Consider the following 21,899-nt stretch of genomic DNA (forward strand, 5'->3'; position numbering starts at 1 on the left):
ATCAACTGTCAGTGAGGTTTGGTTGGGTTTCTTTGTTTTAGATTAAATACGTGCACATATAGGGGTTGTACTCTTACAAGGGTTGTCATTTTATGTCTTCCCTAGAAGTATAGCCAGTTTTCCAACACATACTTTGGTAGGGGTAATGGAGGCTGCATGAAAGTCAGCAATGGGCCAAGTCTGGTCAAAGGCTGTTGCTGAATTCTCCATTTTTTAAAAAAACAAAACAGTTTTTCTTCCTCCCTCCCCCTTGACTTGCTAAAAGTGACTTACGGTACCTGTTATGGAAGCCTCTTAATATGACACTTCCCTTCTATACTATTTTTTCATTGTTTTGTGCCTTCAAGTCATTTCTGATTCATGGTGACACTAACTAAGCAGATGATCCACATGATCTGCTTTGAACTGGATTATATGAGTCCACACTGCCATATAATCCAGTTCAAAGCAGATAATCTGGATTTTATATGGCAGTGAAGAAGGGGCCTCAGGTGATCCTATCATTGGGTTTTCTCAGTAAGATTTGTTCAGAGAATATTTGCGGTTGCCTTCTCTGAGGCTGAGAGAGGCTGGATCTACACTGCCATATAATTCAGTTCTGAATTCAGATTATCTGCTTTGAACTGTATTATATTAGACGGCACTGTCATATGATCCGGTTCAAAGCAGATAATCTGGATTTAGGAACTGGATTATATGGCAGTGTAGATGGGGGGCCAGAATGTGATGTACCAAAAGTCGCCCAGCCATGTCTGGGTGAAGATTCAAAACCTAGTTTCCAGAGTCATAGTCCAATGTTCGAACTCCTATACCAGAGATTCTCAAATATTTTCAGCTGCGGAGCCCTTTTTGAAGCAAAAGTTTATCACAGAGCCCCCCAAAAGTTTATATATATTATATTATATTATATTATATTATATTATATTATATAGTAAAGGTAAAGGTTTTCCCCTGACATTGTCCAGTCGTGTCCAACTCTGGGTGTTGCTTTGGGTGTTGATTCTCATCTCCATTTCTAAGCTGAAGAGTCGGCATTGTCCATAGACACCTCCAAGATCATGTAGTTGGCATGACTGCACGGAGTGCCGTTACCTTCCCGCCAGAGCAGTACCTATTGATATATTCACATTTGAATGCTTTCAAACTGTTAGGTTGGCAGAAGCTGGGGCTAACAGCAGGAGCTCACCCTGCTCCCTGGATTCAAACCTGTGACCTTTCAATCAGCAAGTACAGCAGCTCAGCAATTTAACCTACTGCACCACGATCTATCTATCTATCTTCTATCTATCTATCTATCTATCTATCTATCTAATGTATATATATCAGGTATGGGCAAACTTTTTGACCAACATAAACTTAATGGTATTTCAGTTGAAGACCCCAGGGGTCATCCAGTCCAACCATCTTCTGCCATGCAGGAAAAGCATAATTATAGGAGGGAAATAGCATTTTGGAAGAAAGCAAGGCGAGGGGGAAAGGATCTGGGCGATGAGGAAGGCAAAGAAAAAGGCTTTTGTGGGTGAGGGAGGCGGCGGGAGTAGGAAAGAGGAGGGAAAGCTTGAAAGGGAGGAGCAGAGTGTAGGGAGGAGGAGACCATAGAGCCCCACAGTATGCTTTGTGGAGCCCTAAGTGCTCCATGGAGCATACCTTGAGAACCACTGTCCTACACCATTGATTATTTAGAAACACTTTTTTTTTCAAAATCAGGCTTTCAAAACTTCTGTCAACATCTGTATATTCTTTTACTTTCATTTTGACAGACTCTGCAGACTTGGAGAGTTCCCAGAATAGAAAACTGATTTTTGGACTCACGACAATAGGGGTAGAACTATCCTGGGAAATATATTGTCTGAATAAAATAGAACAACGGAACCTTATTCATACCTTAGCTATGTGACGATATAACATGTAAGGGAGATCATGACCACTTCACTGGTCTCGTTTCATTAAAAACATAAATATAGCAGAAGAGCCCTTCTGAACAGATCGAAGTCTAGCCCAACATTCTGTTCACACAATTGCCAACTTGTTGCCGGTGAAACACTCAGTAGCAAGACATTAGTACAAAAGCACTTTCCTGCCTATGTTCCCTAGAAACAAGTTTAGGGAGATATAATGGTCCTTTTACTAGAGGGAACATATATTAATCATGCTCCTGTTTAATTCCCTTTAATGCAGCCCAAGTCAATGGCCAGGACTAAATATCCTGAAGGTACCAGATCCCATCTGATCTTAGAAGCTAAGCAGGGTTAACATTGGTTAATACTTTGATGGGCCAATGAATGTGCTGTAGGTTATATTTCAGAAAAAGGAGGCGGAAAACCATCTCTGAGTATTCCTTGCTTAAGAAAACTCTTAGGAAATTCATGTGGTCAACAGTGTGTGTGCCTTCAAGTCAACAGAAAACTTGAAGGCACACACACTGTGGCCATAACTATAGTTTCATAGGTTAACACATCTCCTCCTATGGACCACTGCGGAGATTAAGATCTTCTGGGGAGGCCCTGCTCTTGGTTCCCCCACCATCACAGGTGCGTCTGGCGGGGACAAGAAACAGGGCCTTCTCAGTGATTGCCCCTCAGTGATTGCCCCTCGGCTATGGAACTCCCTCTTCTCCTTCAGAAGGATGAAAAAAATGTGGTTGTGGGACCGAGCCTCTGGGACTGTGTAATGAGGTGGCAATAGGAACTCTTAGTATGCCAACCAAATTTGATATGGTTGTTGAGACAGTTTTAACTAGAGGATTTTAATGTCAAGATAAGTGATTTTAATGTTTTTGTATGTGTATGGTCTAATATGTTTCGGCATTGAATGTTTACCGTTTATATGTTGTGCTCTGTCCTGAGTCCCCTTCGGGTGAGAAGGGTGGAATATAAATGCTTTAAATAAACAAATTAATTTACTTTTTCTGTGAGAAAAATATTTTATTTGTTCTGTATCTCACACCACGCAGCAACGTTAGATGATCCTTGCTTTGAATAATATTGCAAAATGACAAAAACTACCCCTTTCTACTATTGTTCATGTTAGGCATAGCTTTATACAGCTCTGTCTTCTGAATCTCCCATTTTTTCCCAAAGCCAAACAGCCCTTGGTGTTGAACCTTTTTTTCCCCAGAGGAGACCCTTTACCACTACACGTAGGTCCCATCGACACTATCATATAATGCAATTTCAGAATGCAATTTAACTGCATTGACCTACATTATATGGCAGTGTATTCTCATATATTCCAGTTCAATGCAGTTAATCTTCATTCTAAAACTGCATTATATGGCAGTGCAGATGGGGCCTCAAATTGTAAACCCTTTTTGTTTTCTACATTCCTTTCTGACATGTGACCAGAACTGTACAGCATTTTCCAGTTGCACCATATATCGTTGTAATAGCTTTATGATACCGGCAGTTTAGTTTTTACTTTCATAATGATGTTCAACGTGGAAATTGCCTTTAAATATAGAAGCAGCATACTGTGCTCACTGAATTATCTCGCTCACAACCTCAAGACTTTTCTTCTGACTAACCATCACCAGTTCAGACCTCACTGATATATACATGAAGTCAGAATCTCACTCCCAAGTGTTATATTGTACAGACAGTTCCCAAGTTACAAACATCTGACTTACAAAGATTCCTAGTTAAGAACAGGGATGAGACAACAAGGGAGAGAAATCGGTCCCTAAGGAAGGGAAATCGGTCCCTAAGGAAGGGAAGAGTTATCATGGGGAAAAGGTGTCTCCACTGAAGCTTTAGCAATCCTTGTTGCCACAACAAGCCATTTTTTTCAAAATCCAATGATCACAGGAACAGAAAGTGAGGTGAAATCTTTTGAACCGGGGCAAAGGCAACAAAACAAATGTCACAAATGCCCTATGCTATTCAAGGCATACACACACACACATATCTCCCTCCCTCCCCACCTCTCTATAAAAGTGTAACTCCTGTTATTCATACACACACACACACACACACACACACACACACGAGGGTTGAATGAAAAGTAATGCCTCCATCTTCGTTGCTTGGGTTTGGATGGGAATATTTTAATAAATCAAATGCAGAAATAATCCTTAGAATGTGCTCTTTAACTACCAGTATTCACTTTTCCACATAATCACCAGATTATTGGATATATTTATGCCAAAAATGATATGTTGATATGTTGTTTTAAATTGTGTTAGATCTGAATTTGTTTCTTGTAAGCTGCTCCGAGCCCTAGGGGAGGGGCGGCATATAAGTTTGAATAATAAATAAATAAACAAGTTTTCTGAAGCCGTCACAGAAGAAGTCGATGCTCTGTTTCTGCAACCAGCATCTCACAGTTCTCTCAACATCTTCATCAGAAGCATAATGATGTCCCCGCAGACCTTCTTTCATTATCAGGAACAGATGGAAGTCAGACGGTGCTAAATCTGGTCTGTTTGGAGGATGTCATACGGTGGTGAGATCCAGTCTCTGAAGTTTCAAGTCTGTGCGTGTTCATTTCAGACGTCAGCATCCTGGGTACTCATCGTGCACAGATCTTCCAGTAGCCAAGCAAAGCAATAATGTGACCCACACGTTCTTGTGAAATGCCGATTATGCTTGAAATTTCTCTCTGAGTGATATGACGATCGTCCTGAATCAATCTGTCAACCTTTTACTTGTGAAATTCAGTGGTTACTGTCACAGTATGTCCAACTCTTTGTCACGCAAATCAGATGTTCCCACCTCAACGTCTTTAAACTTACTCACCCAACGACGCACAGTATTCACACCAACACAATCACCATCAACAGCTTGCATTCTCTGATGAAACTCCTTTGGAGTGGCACATTCTGCTGTCAAGAATTCAATGACTGCATGTTGCTTAAGTCGTATTGACCGACCGCAGGGTTCCATACTTCACACTTTAACAACATAATTGTTCAATGCAAAGGCTTCCCACCAAAATGGAACTGTAAAGGAGAGTCTACTGAACAAGCCAGTACCTGCCGCATACCAGTACAGCCATCTGTTGAGGAGTTAGGAAGATGGAGGCATTACTTTTCATTCCTGAAAAGGTGTCTCATGGCCCTTCAACATAGCATCTAAAATGCAGAAGTTACCATGTTAAAAGGGACACTAATGGTAAATCTGCACTGATTTGCTGCAACGGACGAAAAACATGTATTAAAAAGGTCTGCTTATATCTTTATTCTGACTGGAAAATGTGCATATTTGCATCACTGTATATCCCTGCACGCATGAAAATCATGTGATTTCCTTCCCTCCCCCATGCAGACTACTCCAGCATATTTACACTTTTAAAAAGCCCAAAGCAGTTGATCGGGCTTTCAAACAGACACAGTTGGTTTAAAGGAAGCACCAATGGAGAGCAATCAGAACTATCTGAAAGTCTTTATTTTAAACTTTATAATAGTAAACAGAGCTTGAATAAACAATTTGGGAAAGAGAAATAAAGTAGAAGTTTTTTAAAAAAAATCACTCCGTTTTGCGCTAGACTGTATATGCACACATGTTAATCTGCTTATATTTATATTAAGATATTTGCACGTGTAGCACATAATGGAGTGGGTTTTTTTAAATCCCTTCTGTTGGATATCCTTGATCCACCTTCCATCTTGTTCCGATACAGAGGAAACATGTGAGGACAGTGGAGGATCCAATCCTGGAACTGTGTGGGGACTTAGAATCAGATCCCAGGAGTTTTTACCATCCATTTAAAACTCTCATTTTGATGCTGTCTGGAAGTGCTCTCAGGTGAAGCTTCATCACCAATTTTTGCTTCCACAACAAGCCAAAATTTTCAAAATCTAATTATTACAGGAACAGAAAGCAAGGTGAAATCTTCTGAACTGGGGTACAGACAGCTAAACAAACATCACAGGAGTGTTCACCTTTCCCTCTGCTATCCAAAGGTAAAAATTATATATTTTTGCCTGGGTTACACTTAAAAACGTACCTGTTCTGACTTACAAACAATTTCAACTTAAGAACAAACCTATTCATAACTTGGGGAATACCTGTATTAAGAAGTTCAAAAGTACCAAACAGATCCTTGTTGGATCCCATTGAAATTCTGCCCGATGAGATAACTGAGCATTTATCTTATCTGTGTTTTCCAAATTCTGTATATAAGGCCCTCTTCTATTAGGCAATATCGGCTAGGCTTTCTTGTGAGATTGATATTACACATCTCCGCTTGAATCAAATCCATTCACCTCCATGCATGCAATAAAAGAATTAATAGGAAGTCAGATACGCAATATGACCCCCATATCCATGGGACTGGTACTCATGGTCTTGTTTACCTGCATCTGATAAAATATAACCATTCTTGGTCCTTCAGCATGACTCTGAGAGAAGCTGTTTGTTCAACAAGGTATACTATTATCTGTGATTTCTGTAACCACAGTAAGTCTGGGAACATATCCTGCATGGATAGGTGAGTTGTATTGTATTTTCTTAGGCTGGATCTACACTGCCATACAATCTAGTTCAAAGCAGATAATTTGTGATCAGAAACTGGATTGGGTCCTAAGGCCCCTTCCACACAGTTGTATAAAATCCATATTGAACTGGAGTACATGGCAGTGTGGACTCAGATGAGGCATTGTGGATTATTTGCCTTGATATTCTGGCTCATATGGCTGTGTGGAAGAGCTCTTAGACTCACACATAAATGAAAGCCTTGAGTAGTCAGAGTTCCCAATCATTGGGAGTCCACATGTGAACTGCCGGTTGCCCCTTGACCACATAAATCAGTGTTTCTCAACCTGGGGGTCGGTACCCCTGTGGGGGTCCCGAGGGGGTGTCAGAGGGGTCGCCAAAGACTATCAGAAAACATAGTATTTTCTGTTGGTCATGGGTTCGGTGTGGGAAGTTTGGTCTAATTCTATCATTGGTGGGGTTCAGAATGTTATTTCATTATAGGTGAACTATAAATCCCAGCAACTACAACTCCCAAATGTCAAGGTCTATTTTTCTCAAACTCCTACAGTGGTCACATTTCAGCATATTGAGTATTCATGCCAAGTTTGGTCCAGATACATCATTGTTTGAGTCCACAGTGCTCTCTGGATGTAGGTGAACTACAACGCCAAAAATTCAAGGTCAATGTCCACCAGATCCTCCCAGTATTTTCTCTTGGCCATGGGAGTTCTGTGTGCTAAGTTTGGCCCAGTTCTATCATTGCTTGTGTTCAGAATGCTCTTTGATTGTAGGTGAACTATAAATCCCAGGCACTACAGCTCTCAAATAACAAAATCAAAAACTGTACTACGGGGTCTTGGCATTAGGAAAGTTGAGAACCACTGACATAAATCAAGAACTGCTGAGCTAAGCAGGCTCAATGATGAGCTGCAGGGGCACCAAGGTTGACATCAGAACGTATGATTCCACTTCTGCTTCACACATTCATTCTCTGTATCAGAGGCTGAAGATTATAGTTAAACTACTAATGTTCGATACATGAATGACATAGGAAGATAGAAACACAAATTCAGCTTCTTTCTTTCCACAATGGCGAACTCCCATTGACTTGTTCTGTGAGTTCTGAACTTTGCTTGATCTCCACAGCATCCTCTTTTCAGGGTTCTGTGCTATTTGTAACCAACTTTATGTGCCATGCCTTGATGGTCGGCTCTGCCAGTTCCCTTTTTCTCACTTTGTAAGTTCTGGGTGGGGACAGCTCTAAATTGTATTCTAAGGGATGTACAATGGATACCATCTATGACTTGTTCCTCTACAAAGTATTTACATTTCTGAGAATTCACCAAGCTTGCAGCTATGGAACTCCCTACCAAGTGAAATTAGGTGGGCCCCCTCCTGATCTTCGGAAAAGGCTAAAAACCTGAGTGTTCAACCAGGCATTCAATGAGTAATCTATCAGTGTAATAAGAAAAGATGACATAGTGTGATGACAAACTGGAACGGCCACGGACTACGATACCGAATTGCATGATTTTAAATAATTGGTTTTTAAGGTTTTATTATGTTTAAATGCTTATGTTTTTATTATGTGTGGTTTTTGGCATCAAATTGTTACCTATCTATGTAACTCACTTGGAGTCCTCTACAGAGTTGAGAAGGGCAGGGTTATAAATAAAGTAAATAAATAAATATGAGGGTTGAATGAAAAATAATGCCTCCACCTTCGTTACTTGGGTTTGGCTGGGAATATTTTAATAAATCAAATGCAGAAATAATCCTTAGAATGTGTTCTTTAACTACCACTATTCACTTTTCCACATAATAACCAGACAATCGGATACATTTCTGCCAATGATGAACAAGTTTTCTGAAGCCGTCACGGAAGAAGTCTGTGTGCTTTTATTTCAGGCGTCAGCATCCTGGGTACCCACTGTGCACAGATCTTCCGATAGGCAAGCAAAGCAATAATGTGACCCACACGTTTTATGTGAAATGCCGATTATGCTTGAAATTTCTCTCTGAGTGATACGACAAATGTCCTGAATCAATCTGTCAACTTTTTGCTTGTGAAACGCGGTGGTTGCTGTCACAGGACATCCAACTCTTTGTTTGTCATGCAAGTCGGATGTTCCCACCTCAACATCTTTAAACTTACTTGCCCAACGATGCACAGTACTCACATCAACACAATCAATATAAACAGCTTGCATTTTCTGATGAATCTCCTTTGGGGTGACACCTTCTGTTATCAAGAATTCAATGACTGCATGTTGCTTAAGTCGCATTAGCCGACTGTTTGCACAGGGTTCCATACTTTGCACTTTAACAACACAACCGTTCAATGCAAAGGCTTCCTGCCAAAATGGAACTGTAGAGAGTCTACTGAACAAGCCAGTACCTACTGCATACCAGTACTGTCATCTGTTGAGGAGTTATGAATGTGGAGGCATTACTTTTCATTTAACCCTCGTGTATCACAGTGTAGAGTCATATAATCCAGTTCAAAGTAGATAATGTGGATTATATGCTTTTATAATCTGGATAACCCCGGTGGCGCAGTGGGTTCAACCGCTGAGCTGTTGAGCTTATTGACTGAAAGGTAGCAGGTTTGAATCCGGGGAGCGGCGTGAGCTTCTGCTGTTAGCCCCAGCTTCTGCCAACCTAGCAGTTCAAAAAGATGCAAATGGGAGTAGATCAATAGGTACCGCTCCGGTGGGAAGGTAACATCACTTCATGCAGTCATGCTGGCCACATGACCTTGTAGGTGTCTACAGACAACGCCGGCTCTTCGGCTTAGAAATGGAGATGAGCACCACACTCCAGAGTTGGACACAACTGGACTTAATGTCAGGGGAAAACCTTTACCTTTTTAATCTAGACTACATGAAGAGGTAGAAGAGGTCTGACAAGCCCTATATTCCAGGATCTGATCCCAGGTTTTCGGCTTTAAACTGGATTGTATGAGTCTGCACTACCAGATAATCTGGGATAAACAGAAAACTTGGGATCAGATCCTGGAATATAGGAACTGTCTGGAAGGGCCCTGAGAGAACAGGCTTTGAATCTTCACTTGGCCATCAAAACTGGATGAGTGACCTTGGGCTAGTTACACCCTCACAGCTTCAGAGGATGGCAAAGGCAACTCCCCTCTAAACAAATTGTGCCAAGAAAACCCCATGATACGCTCACTTTAGTGTAACTAACCAGAGGTCAGAAATGATGTGAAGGCACCCAACAACAACAATATTTTCCGGAGGGATTTAGCACAATTAGAGTCATTGAAGCAGAATCTGAGTTTCCTATGTTGCAAAATGGTCATATATAATGCCATGAGCTACTCTAAGTGTGTTTCTTTTTCTCTGATACTGATACATTATAGTGATATACTAGCAGCCTTTGTAAAGGGTTACATAATCAAATGTGTGCAAGATATGGGAATCAATGCTTTCTTCTTCTCATGGGGAGAACACAGTCATTGCACTACTTTTGGATGTTATCAGAGAGTGCAAAAAATTGGAAGTGAATTGTTGTTAATTGCAAAGCCGCTTTGCGTCTCCTTGTGGAGAGAAAAAGTGTGTTATAAATAGGCAAACATAAACTTAACATCATAATAATAATTCTGCTTTTCAATACAAGATATCCTATCAACTTCAGAGGGCTTATCTTCAAACAGAAACATATAAAAGTTAGTATGAATCAGATGGCACATACATCTCAGTATTGCCCACTCCTGTGCTATGCTAATAATAATATAATATAATATAATATAATATAATATAATATATACATATAATATTTATAATATTATAATGTAATGCAATATAATAATAATAAGGTATTATAATTATATATTTATGTTGCATGTAATATTACTAATAATATTACAATATAATGGTATAATACAATATAGTAATATTTAATACTGATATTGTACTATGCTAATAATATATTGTTTATTGCTTGTTGTTTATATTGCTTTAATTGTTTTTAATTTGCTTTAGGTTTTGTATTGTTATATTGTGTGTTGAGGCCTTGGCCTTTGTAAGCCACATCGAGTCCTTCGGGAGATGCTAGCGGGGTACAAATAAAGTTTAATAATAATAATAATAATAATAATATATTGTATTTACATATTACTTGTAAACCGCTCTGAGACCCCTTCGGGATGAGAACGGTGGCATATAAATGTCATAAATACTAAATAATAATAATAATAATAATAATTACACTGGCAAGTAGCACTAGAGTTTCAGACAGGGTTCTTCCAGATATTTTTTAAGATGCCAGAGATCATGTCAAGCTCTTTGTGTGAGCCACAGCTATTCCCTTACAGTAAATGGGTAGAGAATTACGATCAGGGCCTTTTTGTATTTTGTAGTGCAACAAGCAGTCTTTGCATGTTATCACATGTAAAAGTTATGTCACTGAATGATAATTAGGAGGAACGCTCATTCAAACTTCTCCATTTGACAACATGTGGATTAGGTTTTCACTAACAGTGCTAAATTTTGGCAGACATCCTTAATTTCAGTTTCAATATGTATGTAAGTATATATAAATTATTTATATCCTTTTTGGGGATTTCCTAAAACGTACTGGAACCATCTACAAAAAAAAATTAAAAATCTCTAGAGGTGTATCTTTCTTAAAAAAACACCAGGAAAAAAACAAAAACAGAAAATCAGAATATATGGCAATGTAGAAAGGACCTATGTGTTTGAACTTTAATTTATTTATCTCTATGTCCCCTTCCACACTGCCATATAATCCACATTATCAAATCAGATAATCCACATTATATTATATTTATTTATTTACTATACTTGTATACCGCCTTTCTCAGCCTTATCGGCGACTCAAGGCAGTTTATATGAGTCTACACTGCCTTATATCCAGTTCAAAGCAGATAATCTGGATTTTATATGGCAATGTAGAAGGGGGCTATATTTCATATTCTCAGAAGAGACCAATAAACAACAATTAATCTAATTAGATAAGACAATTACAACCACACAGTAAACATCAAAACACTTAAACTGCACGAGGAAATGATTCCTACACCATGGCAATAAAACCATTCAAAATCCAGTGTCAGATCAGAACAAGAATAATTTTGAATTCTTGACCTTAATCAGTTTACCAACAGACGTTCAAGTGAGCATACTCTGTAGAGCTTTTGGGACTACAATGTGGCCATACTGTCTGGGGGATATAGTCCAAAAAAGTAACTTTACCAAGCTGTAGTGAGCCTAGGAGAGGTGTTGCAAAGTCACAAAAAGGTCACACTTCTGCCTCATGCTCCTCCACCCCATGATGTCAATAGTTCCTGACATAATGTGCACGAAACAGGGTGACATTTTGGACTTCCTCAATTTTAGTGAGATTTTGAATTGTGAGACTTGCATTAAAGTCATACAAAGCTTTTTTCTGTCACTGGCTGGCCTGAACTGAAACTAAAGGCAGGGCAGAGCATGCAATTAATATCAATCACCTTGAGACTCTAGTTAGCTACTTTTAGGGAAGTTCGAAAATAATAGTTTCATAACTTCAAACGTATTTTTCTTTCCCCTCTGGGTCGCTTTTCTATAGGCTAAAATATAGGTATGTTAAAAGGCCAGCACACTTTCCAGCTAGAGTGGGAAAGAGTAAGGGTTGCCAAGAAATGGCTTAAGACATTCTGCTCTCAATGTAGGAGCTACTCTCCACTTAATGCAAGAACCTTGAAAGATTATTTTTAGACTACAGTTCCTACTCTATCTAGTAAGATTGTCCAAAATATCTGGCCACTGGTTCTTGGTTATATGCCCCTACTCCTGACTGAATAAACATAATAAACATAATAGTAATAGTAATAATAATAATAATAATAATAATAATAATAGACACTCTGCTGGCTGTTGAATTGGGTAGAAATTTTCGATCCAATTCAACAGCTAGCAGAGTGTCTGCTGTGGATTCATCTTGTTGTGTTTCAAATAATAATAATAATAATAATTATTATTATTATTATTATTCTGCCAGCTGCAGAAGGCCACCTTACTGGGATCTGCACGCATTATTCGCCAATATATCACACAGTCCTAGACACTTGGGAAGTGTCCCACATGTGATCCAATACAACAGGTAGCAGAGTGATCTTGTCTGCTGTGGACTCATCTTGTTGTGTTTCAAATAATAATAATAATTGTCGAAGGCTTTCATGGCCGGAATCACTGGGTTGTTGTAGGTTTTTCCGGGCTATATGGCCATGTTCTGGAGGCAATTTTTCTCCTGACGTTTCGCCTGCATCTATGGCAAGCATCCTCAGAGGTAGTGAGGTCACTACCTCTGAGGATGCTTGCCATAGATGCAGGCGAAACGTCAGGAGAAAAATTGCCTCCAGAACATGGCCATATAGCCCGGAAAAACCTACAACAACCCAATAATAATAATAATAATAATAATAATAACAACAACAACAGCAGCAGCAGCAACAACAAATAATAATAATAACAAAGACTCTGGCACAAACCAGTCATGGTGGTCCCAGTGATGATCAGCACACTGGGTACAGTGCCTAAAGACCTTGGTCTGCACTTAAACACAATTGGCGCTGACAAAAGTACCATCTGCCAGTTGCAGAAGGCTACCTTACTGGGATCTGCACGCATTATTCGCCGAGACATCACACAGTCCTAGACACTTGGGAAGTGTCCGTCGTGTGATCCAATTCAACAGCCAGCAGAGTGCCTGCTGTGGATCTTGTTGTGTTTCAAATAATAACAATAACAATGTTGGTTTTTACTGCTTGTTGTTTTATACTGTTTTAACATTTTAATCTTTTTTATGATATTATGTATACTGTTTTGTTGGAAATTGCCAATTGGCTGAGAAAGGCGGCATACAAATACAGTAAATAAATAAATAATCTTTATTTATACCCCGCTACCACTTTCCCAAGGGGACGCCGTGATAATAAACAATCATAAATAATAAGCAAGACAACAAATCATTTGCTGACATTTCTTGACAGTATTAGCCACCTAAGCCAACCAATTCATCCTTCCTAATGCTTGGATCTGAAGCTGATATATTGTGGGTACTACAAATCCAATCTCAAAGTACAAACCAGTTGTGGGAGGCCTTCCTAGGTCTAGAGCATTACTATCCAATTTCAGGCCCTTCCACAAAGTCATACTGTATAAACCCAGAATATCAAGACAGATAAACCACAATATCTGCTTTGAACTGGATTATTTTAGTCCACACTGCCATATAATCCAGTTCAATGGGATTATATACAACTGTGTGGAAGGGCCCATGGCAATCCTGAGACCACTGCTGACCCTTGAGACATTGGCATTGATGATCCCTAGAAAGTTTCCAGAAAAAGAAGGAATAGCTGTCACCACTGGGCATAAATATTGTGCAAGTCCCTGCAAAATTGAGAAGAAACCCCTAACAGCCCCCCACATAAGATAAATTTTAAAATAATATAATTACACTTTTGTGTCATTTTTATATCCCCCTCTCTTTCACGTGAAGTGATTTGAATGTTATACAAATGCTGAACGTGTTTTTAAAAGGCAATTATACAGATACATGCCTGAAATATCCATCGAACACAGGGATGTGTGCGCAATAATTTTGCCATGTCCTAAAGCTTGATGTGATATGTTGCCATCCAAAAGGAATAAGAAACTACTTGCTTTGTGTGTGCAATCAAAACAGTTGTGATACAGGTGATTATTGTGCCCAGTGATCCAATTCTGCAAATCAGGTGACTGCAAGCTGTACAGCACCTGGGCAAAGTTGGACAGGTGCCCATTAAATCCCAAGCAGACAGTGGAACAGATGGAAAGAGGCAGCACTGTCTGCCCACACAAAGAAAATATGCCCATTGCCCTTTGTTATTGTTCTCCGGCCCTTGCAGGCCACTGAAAACCAGGAGGTGGCATCCTATTAGAGCCTTCTTTCTTAAACTTAGCTCAATGTTGGGGTTATGAAAAAAATGACTACAGTCAAAGGTTTCTGAATGGCACTCATTTACACAAATCTGTTATCAACAACAGGCAGTGTTTACTGTGCAGAAAATGCTTCAGCTGTGCGCCGCAAAAAGGAAAACCAATCTGTTTAGCAAGCCTTGCAAATGCTGATTTGTTATCAGTAAATACTAGGAACAATATCATACGAAAGCTGACTGGCACAACCTGGGGATCACAACCAGACACAGTGAAGACATCTGCCCTTGCACTTTGCTACTCTGCTGCTGAGTACGCATGCCCAGTATGGAACACATCTTACCATGCTAAAACAGGAGCTGTGGCTCTTAATGAGACATGCCGCATTATCACAGGGTGTCTGTGCCCCACACCACTGGAGAAATTACACTGCTTAGCCGGTATTGCACCACCTGACATCCGCCGGGAAGTAGCAGCCAATAGTGAAAGGACCAAGGCAGAGACATCTCCAGCTCATCCCCTGTTTGGGTATCAGCCAGCACGTCAACAACTTAAATCAAGAAATAGTTTCCTAAGATGTACAAAGACACTCGCCGGAACACCCCAGCAAGCGAGAGTCCAAAAGTGGAGGCTCAAACTCAGAACCTCTATCAGTGCCTGATACCAAATGAGAGACTCCCCCCTGGGCACACAGAAAACTGGGCGACTTGGAAGGTGCTGAACAGACTGCACTCTGGCACCACAAGATGCAGCGCCAACCTTAAGAAATGGGGCTACAAAGTGGAATCCACGACATGCGAGTCTGGAAAAGAGCAAACCACAGACTGCAATGCAACTTGAGCCTTGCCACAAGACCTTCTTGAAGCAAACCCAGAGGCACTCCAAGTTTGCAAGCTTTGTGTTTTGTTTGTTTGTTTTTTAAATGCGATACAACTGACACAATAAATAAATAAATAACCCACGAATCAATTTGTAGCTGGAGGTTTAAGACTGGGAAAAATGTCTGACCTGGTGATACATTCATTCAGCTGTGTCCAAGGCACAGGAACCCTGCCGGAAAAGCAAAACTATAGCCTTCATTTCCACTTGAACTCAGGGCCCTTCCACACAGCCCTATCTCCCAGAATAGCAAGGCGGAAAATCCCACAATATCTGCTTTGAACTGGGTTATCTGAGTCCACACTCAGATAATGTGGGATTTTCTGCCTTGATATTCTGGGATATAGGGCTGTGTGGATGGATCTTGAGTAGAGCAAAGGCTGGATCTATACTGCCCTATATCCCAGGCTCTGATGCTACATCCTCGCCCACAAATGCACCTTTCAATGCTATCTCATCAGAGTTTTGTCATTTTATGTCGTACATTTGGCCCGCCTACTGTGCTTGATTTTCCATTATGTTATTTTGTACTATTTATTTTATTTGATTGGCTTATTTTTATTGAGATGTTATTTTGTTGTTTATATTTTATGTTGCTGTAATGTATTGCTGGGTTTGGCCTCATGTAAGCCGCTCAGAATCCCCTTTGGGGAGATGGTGGCGGGGTATAAATAAAGATTATTATTATTATTATTATTATTATTATTATTATCAAGTGAGATTGGTGGGGACGAGGAGCTGGGCCTTCTCGGTGGTGGCCCCTCGCCTGTGGAATTCACTTCCCGGGGAAATCGGGTCATCGACATCCCTCCTCTCTTTCAGAAGGAAACTATAAACATGGATATGGGACCAGGCCTTTGGGTAATCTGGCAGATAGACAAAAGATAACGACGACTAGAATTGATGGGATTTGACAATGTGGAATGAACCTACAGATTCTGAGCTGGCGAACATTGAACATTAGATTGGTTTTTATTGATTGTGATATATATCTTGCTTGTTTTAATTGTTTATAATGGCTATTGATACATGTTTTTATCTTATTGTTTGTTGTTGCCATCGAATTGTGCCTTTTGTAGGCCGCCCTGAGTTCCCCGTCGGGGGTTGAGAAGGGTGGGGTAGAAATGCGCGAAATGAATAAATAAAGAAATTATTATTATGACACAAAAACACAGTATGTCACAGCAAATGAGTTATATATGCTGGATTATTATTATTATTATTATTATTATTATTATCTGCTTTGAACCGGATTATATGAGTCTCCACTGCCAAATAATCTGGGAAAAGCAGATAGCCTGGGCTCAGATCCTGGGCTTGCTTACTCGTTGTCCGAATAGGATTGTCTTCCAAGATCGGTGTCCTGGCGGTAGGTCCGCAGGTGACTGTCAAGCCCTATTTTTGATCCGCATCTTCTCCCGCAGTGAGGGCATTGGTTTCCAGGTGGAAGGTGGTCCCAGTCAGGGTTGGCTTGATGCACCTTCCTCTTGGCACGTTTCTCTCTTTCACCTTCTTCAAATTCTACAGCACTGCTGGTCACAGCTGACCTCCAGCTGGAGGGCTCAAGGGTCGGGGCTTCCCAGTTCTCTGTGTCTATGCCAGAGAAGTGGCATAGACACTGGACACCAGCCACTCGATGGACTGTCACCTTGTCGTGGTGAGATCTTAGGATATAGGGCAGTGTAGAAGGGGTCAGATTCTTAGATTCTTATATCCTCTTTGGGAAGGCTTTCTCTTGAGGTTGGATAGTGGGACTTCAGCAAGTTTGATCTTGGCTGACTAAGGCTTTGCAACCACGTCCAATTGGTTAAATGGATGAACCCAGAGGGTGCTCACCAATGCTTCCACTTCATCTTGGAAAGAAGTGATGAGTGGAGTGCCACAGGGTTCTGTCCTGGGCCCGGTCCTGTTCAACATCTTTATTAATGACTTAGATGAAGGTCTAAAAGGCAGGATCATCAAGTTTGCAGACGACACCAAATTGGGAGGGAGAGCCAATACTCCAGAGGACAGGAGCAGGATTCAAAACGATCTTGACAGATTAGAGAGATGGGCCAAAACTAACAAAATGAAGTTCAACAGTGACAAATGCAAGATACTCCACTTTGGCAGGAAAAACGAAATGCAAAGATATAGAATGGGGGATGCCTGGCTCGAGAGCAGTACGTGTGAAAAGGATCTTGGAGTCCTCGTGGACATCAAGTTAAACATGAGCCAACAATGTGATGTGGTGGCAAAAAAAGCCAATGGGATTTTGGCCTGCATCAATAGGAGCATAGTGTCTAGATCTAGAGAAGTAATGCTACCCCTCTATTCTGCTTTGGTTAGACCACACCTGGAATATTGTGTCCAATTCTGGGCACCACAATTCAAGAGAGATATTGACAAGCTGGAATGTGTCCAGAGGAGGGCGACTAAAATGATCAAGGGTCTGGAGAACAAGCCCTACGAGGAGCGGCTTAAGGAGCTGGGCATGTTTAGCCTGAAGAAGAGAAGGCTGAGAGGAAATATGATAGCCATGTATAAATATGTGAGAGGAAGCCACAGGGAGGAAAGAACAAGCTTGTTTTCTGCTTCCTTGGAGACTAGGACGCGGAACAATGGCTTCAAACTACAAAAGAGGAGATTTCATCTGAACACGAGGAAGAACTTCCTGGCTGTGAGAGCTGTTCAGCAGTGGAACTCTCTGCCCCGGAGTGTGGTGGAGGCTCCTTTTTTGGAAGCCTTTAAACAGGGGCTGGATGGCCATCTGTCATGGGTGATTTGAATGCAATGTTCCTGCTTCTTGGCAGGGGGTTGGACTGGATGGCCCATGAGGTCTCTTCCAACTCTTTGATTCTATGATTCTCTGACTGTGCGTAAGAGCCGAAGAAAGTCAACAAAACAACAGAAGAGACAATAAGGTGGGAGAAGGGAGGAAGCCCCACGGAATCCTACCTGAGCTTCTGCCCTGCCGGCACTGTGATCTTGTTGATCTTGTCCATTATGGCCCCGGCTCAAGGCAGAGGGGGGCATCCGACTCGGAAGGCGCTGCTTGCAGAGTGTCCCCTCCCTGGTGGGAAGAAGCCAAAGAACCCGCGTGGGTTCCCGGAGGAGAAGCCCAACTCGCCCGAGCGCCCGGTCTGGTTTCGGGCTTCCCGTCACCCGTCACGTGAGCCCAGGCGCAGCTTGGCCGGCAAACTTCTCTCGCAGGGAAGATCCACACCTCTCGGCCTGGGAAACGCCCCCCTCCCTCCCTCCTTCCCTCCCTAACTCTGGGGAGCCGGAGTCCCTTTGCTCTCCTCCTGGGCTGGGGGTTGTTTCCCTTCCTTCCTTCCTTCCTTCGTGGGCGCCCCAGGGCCTTTCATCCGAAGGGAAACTGCCCTGCCTGCTTGGCTTCCCGCAAGTTGACACCTGAACGTCTGGCAAGGAGCTGTCTCCTCCTCCACTACCACCTCATCTCCCCTCCTTCCCCTCTTCTTTTTCTTCCGCCTCCTCCTCTACTTTCTCTCCTCCTCCTCCTCCCTCTCTTCCCTTCTTCCTCTCTTCCTTTTCATCCTCTCCTCCTCTTCTCTTTCTTTCTCCCCTTCTCTTCCTCTTCTTCCACTCTTTCTCTTCTTTTTCTTTCTCCCCTTTCACCCTTTCTCTCCTCTTCCTCTCTTCCTCATCTTCTCTTTCTTTCTCCCCTTCTCTTCCTCTTCTTCCACTCTTTCTCTTCTTTTTCTTCCTTCTCTTTCACTCTTTCTCTCCTCCTTCTCCTCTTCCTCTCTTCCTCATCTTCTCTTTCTTTCTCCCCTTCTCTTCCTCTTCTTCCACTCTTTCTCTCTACCTCTTCTTTTTCTTCTTCCACTACTTCTGTTCTTCCTCTTCGCCACCTCTTATTTTTGTTCCTCCCCTATTCTTCCACTCTTCCTCTCCTCCTCTTTTTATTCCTCCCCTCTTCCACTCTTCCTCTTCTTCCTCTCTTCTCCTTCTCCTCTTCCCCTTTTTCCTCTCCTCTTCTTCCTCTCTTCCTCTCCTCCTCCTCTTCTTTTCTACCTCTTCCTCTTCTCATTCCTTCCCTCCTCTTCATCCTCTTTTACTCTTTCTCTTCATCCTCTCTTCCTGTCCGCCTCCTCTTCTTTTTCTTCATCTTTCTTCTTTTCCTCCTCTCTTCCTCTTCCTCTCTTCTTCCTCTCTTCTCCTCCTCCTCTTATTTTTATTCCTCCCCTATTCTTCCACTCTTCCTCTCCTCTTTTTATTCCCTCCTCTTCCACTCTTTCTCTTCTTCCTCTCCTCTTCCTCTCCTTCCACTCTTCCTCTTCTACTCCTCTTCTTTTTCTGACTTTTTCTGACTTTTTTCTGACTTTTTTCCTCCTCCTCCTCTCCTCCTCCTCTTTTTATTCGTCCCCTCCTCTTCCTCCTCTTTTCCTCTTTCTCTTCTTTGCTTCCTCTTCTTCCCCTCCTCCCCTTTTTCTTCTACTTCCTTCTCTTTCTCCTCTTCTTCCTCTTTTCCTCTTCTTTCTCTTCTTCTTCTCTTCCTCTTCCTCAACCTTTTCTCTTCCTCTTCTTTTCCTCTTCTTTCCTCCTCTTCTTTTTTGTATCCCACTTTCCTCCCAGGACTGATTGTACATTTACACTGTAGAAAGAATAATGCAGTTTGACACCACTTAATTTGCCATGGCTCAATGTCATGGACCTGTGGCAATTGTAAGGTCTTAGACTTCTCAGCCCAAGGGTGTTGGCATTTAACTTAAATACTACAACTACAACGATTCCATAACATTGAGCCATGACAGTTTAAAGTGGTGTCAAACTGCATCAATTCCACAATGCAGATGCACCCGAGACCCAAAGTTTGCTTTGTATTTGGATCTATGGTAAAAAAAATACTCTGGAAAGCAAGATGTTCTATTCTTCTTTGTGGATCTTCCATGTTCACACATATAGCTGAATAAAATCCCACATTACGTGCTTTGAATGGGGATAAATGGCAATGTGGACTCAGATGTCCAGTCAAAGCAGATATTGTGGGATTTTCTGCCTTGATATTCTGGGATATAGGACTGTGTGGAAGGGCCCATAGTACACTTTTCAAATCAGAAATGGGCCACATCCACAAATGCCAACATACCCTCCAACTATCCTGATTTAGCAAAGACAGTCCTGATTAATCTTCTCTTGCCACACATCCCACATTGCTTTGTTGTTGTGTGAAAGTTCATTCTTGAAGACAGACATTGAAATAAGTCCAGATTTTTCAAATTTGGTTCAGACATCAATCAGAATGGAGACAAGAAATAGGAAGAAAACTATGATTTGCAAGAACAGCTTGGAAGGAACTATACAAGATGCTGAAGTGCAAAGTTATCTCACTGAATGCTATGGTGAGGCTGGTCTATGATACTATACTTCCGCTTCTACACTGCCATATAAAATCCAGATTGTCTGCTTTGAACAGGATTATACGGCAGTATAGACTCATATAATCCAGTTCAAAACAGATAATGTGGATTATCTGCTTTGATAATCTGGATTCTATGGCAGTGTAGAAGGGGCATACATTGTGAAAGATGGAAAGTGAAGGAAACTAATAGGAAGAAAATCAACTCATTTGAAATGTTTTGGGGAAGAGTTTTGTGGATTTCATGAACTGTTAAAAAGTCTCACCCTTCCCAGTAAGTGGAAGCAAAAGCAAACAGCTGCAGCATCTTGTGTATTTTTCTAACTTTTGCCATCTTGAACACACTTTCACATGTGAACTATTGAAGGATAAATGCCAAATCTATGCCACTGGGACTCTTACTGTTTCCCCATCACATAAATTTTGGGAATGCCACTACATCTGAACTCGCTCCTTTCTTTTTTACTGTTAGTTAAGCCATAATGGGGAGCCCCTGGTGGCGCAGCAGGTTAAACCACTGAGCTGCTGACCAAAAGCTTGGCAGTTCGAATCTGGGGAGCAAGGTGAGCCCCAGCTTCTGCCAACCTAGCAGTTTGAAAACATGCAAATGTGAGTAGATCAATAGGTACCGCTTCTGCAGGAAGGTAATGGCGCTTCATGCAGTCATGCTGGCCAAATGACCTTGGAGGTGTCTACGGACAACTCCGACTCTTCACATTAGAAATGGAGATGAGCACCACCACCCAGAGTAGGACACAATTAGACTTAATGTCAGGGGGAACCTTTGCCTTTACTTAAGCCATAATAGGAGTGTCGCCAATCTATAGTCATTTTTCCTGGAGATTTCCATAAATTACAGTTTATTCTCTCCATTCCTGTGTATTAAATGTGAGAAAAAACTAGATACACCTGGAAAAGAAAATTGATCTTGATGGATTTTTGGCTTGTGCCAAGGTTCATATGTTCCTTCCAAAACAGGAGCTACTTCCAGACAGAATCAATAGCACTGTGAATTTCCACTGATGTCTCTATGTGAGAGATGATGTGCGTGCAGTGTCTCACCAGACTCAATAAGAATATCTAGTTGGAGCACAGAATGATGAAAGGATGTTACATAATGCACTGTGTTCCTATTTGATATTTTACTTTAATGACTGTTTTTAATCATATTGATAGTTTAATTGCACTTTTAATTTTGCATGATGTTAACTTTTAGCTGTATCTAATTTTTTTGTATTTTTGCCTCAAGTTGTTGCTGTTGTTAATCTATATAAATAAAAATGTAATGTTTGTTTGTGGAATTAA

At 41.2% G+C, this 21,899-nt stretch overlaps 1 protein-coding gene across 6 annotated transcripts in view; it reads right to left on the reverse strand.

Moving 5' to 3' along the window:
• The window catches only part of BLNK (B cell linker), a 171,230-nt gene that overhangs the window by 68,464 nt on the left and 80,867 nt on the right, over nt 1-21,899 (reverse strand). Inside the window, exon 1 of one of the 6 annotated variants that reach the window (XM_067465752.1) lies at nt 18,170-18,692. The exons of 4 other annotated variants lie outside the window; for them this stretch is intronic. In XM_067465752.1, coding sequence (XP_067321853.1) covers nt 18,170-18,216 — 47 coding nt within the window. In that variant the 5' untranslated portion in view covers nt 18,217-18,692. Of the gene's footprint in view, nt 1-18,169; nt 18,693-21,899 lie in introns of those variants that run through there. One more of the 6 variants, XM_067465751.1, reaches the window with a different exon arrangement.

Source organism: Anolis sagrei, chromosome 3 (genome assembly GCF_037176765.1).
Source record: "Anolis sagrei isolate rAnoSag1 chromosome 3, rAnoSag1.mat, whole genome shotgun sequence".
Classification (NCBI taxonomy): Eukaryota; Metazoa; Chordata; class Lepidosauria; order Squamata; family Dactyloidae; genus Anolis; species Anolis sagrei.